Raw genomic sequence first — 8,130 nt, forward strand, 5'->3', positions numbered from 1 at the left:
CATACAGACCGACACACACACACACACACACGCACGGTTGAAAAACTGTGTGGCTTCCCCTGACCTAATTTCCATCCGTGGATCACCTGTGACTCCCATATGTAGGTCCACTGATTGTTTACCTGCCAATCACCGAGCGAGACGACGACCTTCACACAACCTATCCCACTCCCCTACACACACACACCCACCATGCACCATGCACAACACAATTAGCCACAACAATGAATATACCAAAAGTATAAGTGCGAATCCGGTGTAGAATTTGGTGAAACGTAGCGTTTCATGAGGTGTCGGAGAAATGGAAACACTGACTGCCTGAAGTTTTAGACCCGTGAATCTTTGTGCTCGTAGCTCAAATTCGTCTTTCATATGAACCACATAGCAGCACTTATTGTTAGCAAAAAACCAGAAGTTAGCTGCTTCGTACAGCGGCGCGTGTTAGGCGCGAAACAGGCAGATTAACATATTGAAAGAGCCACTGCTGCTGGTGTTCGTGTGTCTGATGGGACAGACGTGTCCGTCAGTGTCTGCTGCCCCTCCCATTGAAAGGCTGGTCTCTGTTAATTAGTCCGCAGCTGAATGAGAGTCGGCTCTGCTGTTTTTACAACCATCAGAGTTTTCTGTCTTCAGGAGATGAGTCAGACTAACAGGAAGCTGATGGATTCATCAAAAGCAGACTCGTTTTACCTGAGAAGTACCTCAGCAGTTTCTCTCAATGAGCGGTGAGACACACAGTTCATCATTGTCTGAGCAAATGTGTATTAATTTGCATAAACTGATCATTTAGAATCTAGCTATTTCACTTTCCATCCTGTTATGTCTCTTGAATCTGGGACAGAAGTTTTCTTCTTGGCTGTGAATCGCCATGAATAATGTGTGGACTGCAGAAACAACCCAGTTCATTCAAAGACACACACATATTCTAAGAGTTGGGATGGAAACACACTGTGGTTACAACCTTTAACTTCTCTCTCTGTGTCATCTCTGCTGTAGCTTCTCTCAGGTGCTGACAGACCAGCTGACCCGGTCCAGGATGGTCACCATGGGCACCCCACTAGTGGTCTTACCGTTGAAGAAAGAGACATCAGCGTCTCACGACGTGCAGGTGAGTCACAGAGCTGTAGACCAATGAGAAGGAGCGGTGGCTTCTGTGTCGGGGTGACGTCAGACTGGATTTCACCAGGTGAAGTTCACCTACGTGGGCCAACTGTAAGCGCAGTGCTGTGTTAGGGATGGTAAAGATGAAAGATTCTCATATTTACAACTTGTGTGTTTCACCACCCTCATTTTAAAGCATCAATCAGAGCATTTTGTGGAAAAGTCAGACATTCAGCTTTCAGTTTGAATAAGCTCAGGACTGTCTGTCATTACATTAATTCTTGCAGGCCTGGAATTAAGTGTTTTTTTATTGACAGTGTCAGTGTATGTACATGTCCTGGGGAGTTGTGGACATAGATCAAAGTACTAATTCCACAGCATGGAAATATTCTGCTACAAGTAAAAGTCCTGCATTCAAAACCTTATTTACCTAAAAGTACAAAAGTATCAGCATCAAAATACGATGAATATACCAAAAGTAAAAGTGCAGAAGGGCCCACTTTGGGATAATATATATCATACTATACCATCCGCCGCCGCCAAAATTTTGACAGTGGCACGAGGGGGCTGTTGGTCTTATTAACTGAATCAATAAACATGAATGAATTTAATGGAAATGAACCATCTCTATTATCATCCAAAGTTTCCTTTTATTAACAGAGCTAACGGTGCTAATGCTAATTGCGCTAATGCTAATGGCGCTAACGGAGCTAACAGAGCTAACACTAACGGAGCTAACAGCTAACGGTGCTAATAGAGCTAATGGTGCTAACGGAGCTAAAACTAATGGAGCTAACGGTGCTAACAGAGCTAATAGAGCTAGCAGAGCTAATAGAGCTAGCAGAGCTAACGGTGCTAATAGAGCTAATGGCGTTGTGCCTGTCTATGTATATCAGGCTGTCTGTGTGTATTTAACTGTATTTGTGTGTGACTGTGTGTGTTTATCTGTTGTTGTGTGTGACTGCGTATGTGTGTGTCTTTGTCTGTTTGTGTGTGTGTGTCTGCTTGAACTACACATTTATCAAATTGTCCCAAGTATTTTGAACAAGCAGCCCAACCAGCTCCTACATGGAGATGTGTCTGGTATATGTGTGTCTGAATGTGTGTGTGTGTCTAAGCTCTGCCCCACCTGCTGATAATTACCTCTCTACTTCTCCCACTTTTTACCTGTTCCTGAACAGCTACTTTTTCGCTGTCGGTTTCTTCCGAACAACTTGTGATTGTGACAAAACTGTAGCTGCTATCAAAAAACTGATTGCACTGTGAGATGCGGACAAGTCTGGGCCAGATGTACGTGTGTTTTATGTCCAGATATTCTTTAGAAAAATGACTAAATGGTCGATTTAAACAGACACACTCTGGCGGGCGGTGACTCAGAAACCAGGAGATTGTATGGGTTTAAATGGAGCAGCAGAGCAGGGCAGCTGGTGCAAGATCCCTCTTTATTTAAATTTGGTGGGGGCTAACCCTTTAAAATTTAACTGTGACGAGAGAAGAAAGGTTTGTCTACAAAAAGATCCAAAAATTATGTGTCTCCTATTCACCGTTTGGATTTTACGGCAATTTTAGAAAAAAAATTTCAGGCGGTTTCTCACTGGCTCTTTCACTCTAACTGATGAGGTCATCCACTCTAGGGGGAGAAATTCTGAGCATTTTTTGAGAAACTTTATGGTCTTCAGATGGTTAAAGCTCGAAAACTGTAAGAGATATCAAAAAATGTGCAGAGGTTCATTCTGAGCCGACAAAATTATCTACGTGTTAAAGTTTGAATGAAGTCTCTAGGAGAAAGTATGGCGAAGCAGCGGACAATCGAAAAAGGCTGAAATTTGAGGAACTTCCCCATTCATTTCTTATGGGAAATTCTTTGCAGTTTTTGCGTATAACTTAACGAATTATTGACGAAAGAGCTATAAAAGACTTAGCACACCATTCCCGATTGAGCCGCACGTTTTGATATATATAGTTTGCGAGGGTTTTCTCAAAGCTGGCGGAAGATGAAAAATAGGAAGAAAAAACGCGCGGGATAACAACAGTGGCGAGCCACTCGCCTCTATAGCTCTTTGAGTTATAGTGGTAGTGGGAGGGGAGGGTATGATGTGACCTGTGTGTCTGGTGGAGGGGTCTTCTCTGATCCTGGTGGCATGAAGAGATGACGAGTCAAGTCCAGACTTACCTGGTTAACCCTCTAACGTCTGCTCATGATCCAGAATCGTGACTCGTCTTTGAGCGTGAAGCGGCGTCTGGGGAGGAGGAGGAGCGGCGTCTGGACTCGACTCGGCTGGCAGCGGCCCACTCGTCCCAGATGGGGAGCTGGGTTCACCTCCACCTGCAGGGGTGAGTAGATGGGATTTAACCATTACTCCCACCAGCAGAGATGAAATCAGTCAGTAAGGGAACTGAGCGATGAATTGTTGGACCGCTGAACCCTGATGAAGCTTCGGTCTGCTCGTCTTGTCGGTCAGACCCCAGGTGCTGCTGTTGTGTTTATGTAAAGTGTGATTTGATACCTGTGCACCTGACGAAGAGTCAAGTAGTTATTATAGTTCTTTAAGACTTTAAAGAGTATGCAACAGTGTTTGTCCTCAGAAAGTAAAAAAGATGTTTTACACACTGACACTGAACAGGTGTGTCAGAGGAAGTAAATCTTTAAACGCCATTAATTCACTGGTCATGTGACACTGTGTAGAGCAGAGTGACGCTTCTGTGAATGTAAAAATAAACTCTAACGTCGTAACAGCTGGACCTGTAGGTAACCATTAAAACCTGTAGGTAACACCTGGACCTGTAGGTAACCATTAAAACCTGAAGGTAACACCTGGACCTGTGTATTTCCTGTGTAGGACGAGGTAACCTGCGCAGTCGACTTGATCAGCACCACCCCCAGATGAGGAGAAACGTCCAGAAACTGAGCGCAGGTCAGTTTATCAGTGACAGACAGACTGATTTTCAGGCTGTTTGAACTAAGGAGCCTTTTATCAATCTGATCTCCTGTCTGTCAGACAGAAGGCTCAGCAGCTACTGATCAGATTCACAGCTTGATGAAATCGATCAATGAACCGAATGAATAATCATTGATCAGATTCACAGCTGGACAGGTTTCTGTTGTCTGTTTACACTGAGAACTGGCTGAAATGAACTCTGCGGCCTGTAGGGGGCGCTAACAGCCCGCTGGTGGTCTGGTGGGGTCACAGAACTACAGACTGGTTTGATTAGAAGACGACCACCTCTGTTCTAACATCTGTCTGAATGTGAGAAACAGGGAGGAGCCGGAAACGTTGAGCTCAGACAGACCTGCAGACGCTGAGGTGGAAAAACCAGAAACAGACTGAGTGAATAGATGATGACATCATGAATCATGTGACTAAGCGTCTCTTCAGTCAGGAGCTGAAAACTTCAGATCTGTGTGGAGGAGGAAGAGGAGGCTGTGACCTTCCTCACATGAACACACTAACAGAAACGTCTGATCTCCGTCACGTTTCCGTCGCTTGACCTTTGAATGACGTCGTCTGGTTGTGTCTCTTCTTCTGTGGTGGTTTAACGGCAGCTCCACCTGCTGTTTGTCTCCGTCAGTGAATCAGATTGACGCAGCAGGATGGAGACGAACCTTCAGTCAGGTTTCAGTTTGATGCTTTTATGGAAGTCAGATAGCGTTAGACTAAACTTACATGAAATGTAACTGTGGACTTATTACTAACCTGCTGGAATTAGTCACCTGTTGTATGTTTCTCCTGCAGGACAAACACACCTCAGGATGCACCTGCAGAGAGGCGGGGCTGTCACCACCAGGGGGCGTGGCCAACACCAAAAAATTATACCAACCAAGAAGCAGCTGGATGCACAGCTGGATGAGTACATGTCCAAGTCCAAGAGCCACCTGGACGCTCAGCTGGATGAGTACATGTCCATGGCCGGACAGGTGGACCTGCACGTGGACTGAGGGGCGTCGGTACTCGTCAGCACTCCATGTTTTTTGTTGTCGTTACTTAAACTGTTCTGATTGGGCCATGTGTTCTTCACTGACCTCCCTGTGTGTTTCTTTAAATGAGTCTGATTGTGTTACTGAGGCTGTACTTCTGTTCGCAGCATTTAAAAATCTGTTTTAATAAAAGGTGTTACTGCCGAGTCCCGCTCACGTCAGGTAACGTGACGGTGAAAGGTCAGAACTGATTCCCTTCATTCAGCCGTGAGACTGTAACTCCATGTGTCACCATAGTGACAGATCTACAACATTAACATGATGTACACATTAATGTGTATGTAATAGTAATAAAAGATACCATTCTGCATAATAAGTACTGTTTTTTACTTTATGATGCTTTAAGTTCATGTTATAGTTTTATTTTGTAAATATACACTAAAAGTGCTGAACACAGTTTGAACATGTGACTGTTGGCCTGTCTATCATCACTGTTCATTCAAACAGCTCAGATTTCTGTTTGGAGGCTTTACAACGAAACTTCTTTTGTTTTGAAACAGTAATTAAAATAAATAAAAACACCTAAAAACTGCTTTAGTTCTGTTTTCCTTCTAATTTCTTTTACTGCTCTGATGATCATAAAGAATTCATGTCAAACATCACAGCCAGAAAGAACCAGTGGAAAAGCTCCACAGGTTGTTTTTATTTGAAAATAGACCGTGAACCTGCAGACAGGACTCAGGGTTTATGCTGATGGACGATAAACAAGCTCAAATCTTACTGGTCAAACAGTTTGACATCACAGTGATGTCATCGGGCTCTGAGGCTACAGCTATCTAACACTGGGTGCATCTCAGTTCTCTTAATTATCGCGTCCTCTTTTCTACAGTTTTGAATATTTGGGACGGACGGCAGACCAGAAGCACTTCCAGTTCGAGCGACAATCGAGGAGCGAGGACAACACAATTAAGAGAAACGAGATGCACCTGTGGAGTTTATCAGGCAGGGCTGGATGGCACCTGCTGTTCAGGTGCATTATGGGAAATGTAGGATGCAGTGTGTTTGGACTACAGGTCAGGATGTCTCCACCTCCATGCTCCAGAAAATACTCCCCCTGCTGTCCTCCTCTGACATCACCTTCATGTTTCTTCAGGACATAGACTGTGACGTCGATGAGCCATCTAAACATTAGCGACCTGTGCAGCATGTCTGCGCTTCGACTCATAACAAGGCTTTGACCTTTGACCTATGAACTGCCTCTCACCGCTCGACCTGGTCTCCGGTCCTGAAGTGTTCAAGAGTCCCCTGATGATCGTACCTGTCACGAAATGAATGACACAAAAAACACAATGAGCTCTGTTAGCACAGCCGCTAACAGGCTCACTGAACATGACTCTTTAAAGAGGTCCCGCCCGTCACTGATCCTGCTGTACTCACTGTTGTAAACCTGTCCCTCACCTACACCTGTGTCCTCTACCTGAGACAGATCAATGTGTCGCCTGCCTTTGATGCCATTGCTCAAACCGTCCTCGTTGACGGCTGAGACGGATTTGTCGGTACCTCGGTGAACTATGTGTCGTCATCAGCTCCGCTGTTCTCTGGAGCTCCGCAGGGGTCGTTCCTCTGTCCTCTTCTTCTCTGGTTCCAGTCCAGTTTTCTATCACTGACAAATGGACAGATGCTGTCCTTCAGAAACCTTGTAAAAATCGGTCTGTAATTTTTGTCTTTTCATTCAGAGCGGATTGTTTCCGTCTCGTCCTCTGTCCCTTGTCTTTGTCAAACTTCCTGTTACATCTCCAGCTTGTACAGAATCCGGCAGCGACGCTCTGAACAGAAACTGACTGTAGATCCACATCACTCCTACGCTGTTTGCTATTTGCTGCTTCTGCTGCATGATCTTTGTCCTGAAGATGGCGCTACAGGAAAGATCATGGAGTCTTCCAGAGTTCCAGGCAGGAATCTCCTGGAAACTGTAGAAAGCTTGAAGTCCATTGAGCTTTTTCACATTTCGAGTATGTTTTGAATGAGTTGACAATAGACGTTCGTGTTTTCTGAGCTCTAAACGAACTTCTCATCCATGAAACGTCAGGTTTTAGTCCCTGACGAGCTCTGAAAGCAGCTGTGAGACGCTGCTCTGCTGAATGTCTCCTCACGTTCAGCTTTTCTATAGATTTTAGATTTAGAAAGCAGTGTGATGAAAGAGAACCAGCAAAGAGTCTGAGCCACAGCCTGATCCTGAATCAGCTGCTAGCCTATTCTATCACACATTCACACCTGAAAGGGGCTGAAGCCACAGTCCAGAGACTGAACTGACGCCTTCAGCTCTCACCTGTGTGACTGTTTCCCTTCCTGATGAAGGCTTTAAGCTCGGGCAGGCATGCTGGGCCTCAGGGCTGGGGTTGTTGTCTAGATGTTCTTGCAGCTCTAGCAAGGATTGGGGTCCTGGTGGGGGGGTTACTACGGGACGATCTGGGGTGGTTCCTCCTCCTTAGTCTCTGAACCTGTATCCTTATCCTGCTTGCAGAACCTTTTGAACCTGTTTTAGGTGTTCTGTACATATATGTGTGTGCGTGTGTGTACTGGGCTGGCAGGGGGGGCGTCTGCTCACTTCCACATGTTTGGTTTTGTTGTGTTTTGTCTGTCTGTGTCAGATCTTTCATTTCATAAAGTTTGTTTCGTCTCTTTTGGGGTGTCCAGCCTTCACCTCCGTCACCTCAGGTGATTACTGATCTGAGCAGCAGGTGGCAGCAGAGACGCAGCATCACACTGATCAGCCTTTGAGCGGATTGATCGATAAAGTCTGATCTGACATGAACCGACAACAGACTGTGACATCATTTATTAAGAGTAAAAAAAATGGTGTCAAACTGTATGTGGTTAATATGTCGTCATGGTGACGAGACCTGATCAGAGTAATTGATCAGAAACCATCGGCTGGTTTCAGTCGACCCTTCAGACAGGCTTCATATTAACTGAAGATATGATGTGATGTCAGCCGGTTATTGATGATCTGTGGTCAGTTATTAGTCAGCAGCTGATGTCTTCTGGATCTCCAGCTGGTCAGAGGTCAGAGGCCTGCAGGTGGAGCTCAGCGATGATTTTTCTATTCTCTC

At 45.2% G+C, this 8,130-nt stretch overlaps 1 protein-coding gene across 1 annotated transcript; it reads left to right on the plus strand.

Annotated features, from left to right (window-relative positions):
• The first annotated feature begins 1,038 nt into the window (after window positions 1-1,038).
• LOC121610706 (chromatin target of PRMT1 protein-like) lies at window positions 1,039-5,591 on the plus strand. The gene is made up of 4 exons (XM_041942942.1): window positions 1,039-1,108; window positions 3,309-3,435; window positions 3,942-4,016; window positions 4,836-5,591. Exons 1-4 carry the CDS (start codon window positions 1,046-1,048, stop codon window positions 5,036-5,038), a joined length of 468 nt encoding a protein of 155 aa, XP_041798876.1. The 5' UTR covers window positions 1,039-1,045; the 3' UTR covers window positions 5,039-5,591.
• Window positions 5,592-8,130: the final 2,539 nt, after the last annotated feature.

Source organism: Chelmon rostratus, chromosome 8 (genome assembly GCF_017976325.1).
Source record: "Chelmon rostratus isolate fCheRos1 chromosome 8, fCheRos1.pri, whole genome shotgun sequence".
Classification (NCBI taxonomy): Eukaryota; Metazoa; Chordata; class Actinopteri; order Chaetodontiformes; family Chaetodontidae; genus Chelmon; species Chelmon rostratus.

What these genes read in the sequence shown, in the direction of transcription:
- LOC121610706 (XM_041942942.1), top strand. Translation starts at nt 1,046, where the DNA reads ATGGGCACCCCACTAGTGGTCTTACCGTTGAAGAAAGAGACATCAGCG. An exon ending in CAGCGTCTCACGACGTGCAG is followed by an intron (nt 1,109 to 3,308) that starts GTGAGTCACAGA and finishes CTCATGATCCAG; the next exon opens with AATCGTGACTCGTCTTTGAG. An exon ending in CGTCCAGAAACTGAGCGCAG is followed by an intron (nt 4,017 to 4,835) that starts GTCAGTTTATCA and finishes TTTCTCCTGCAG; the next exon opens with GACAAACACACCTCAGGATG.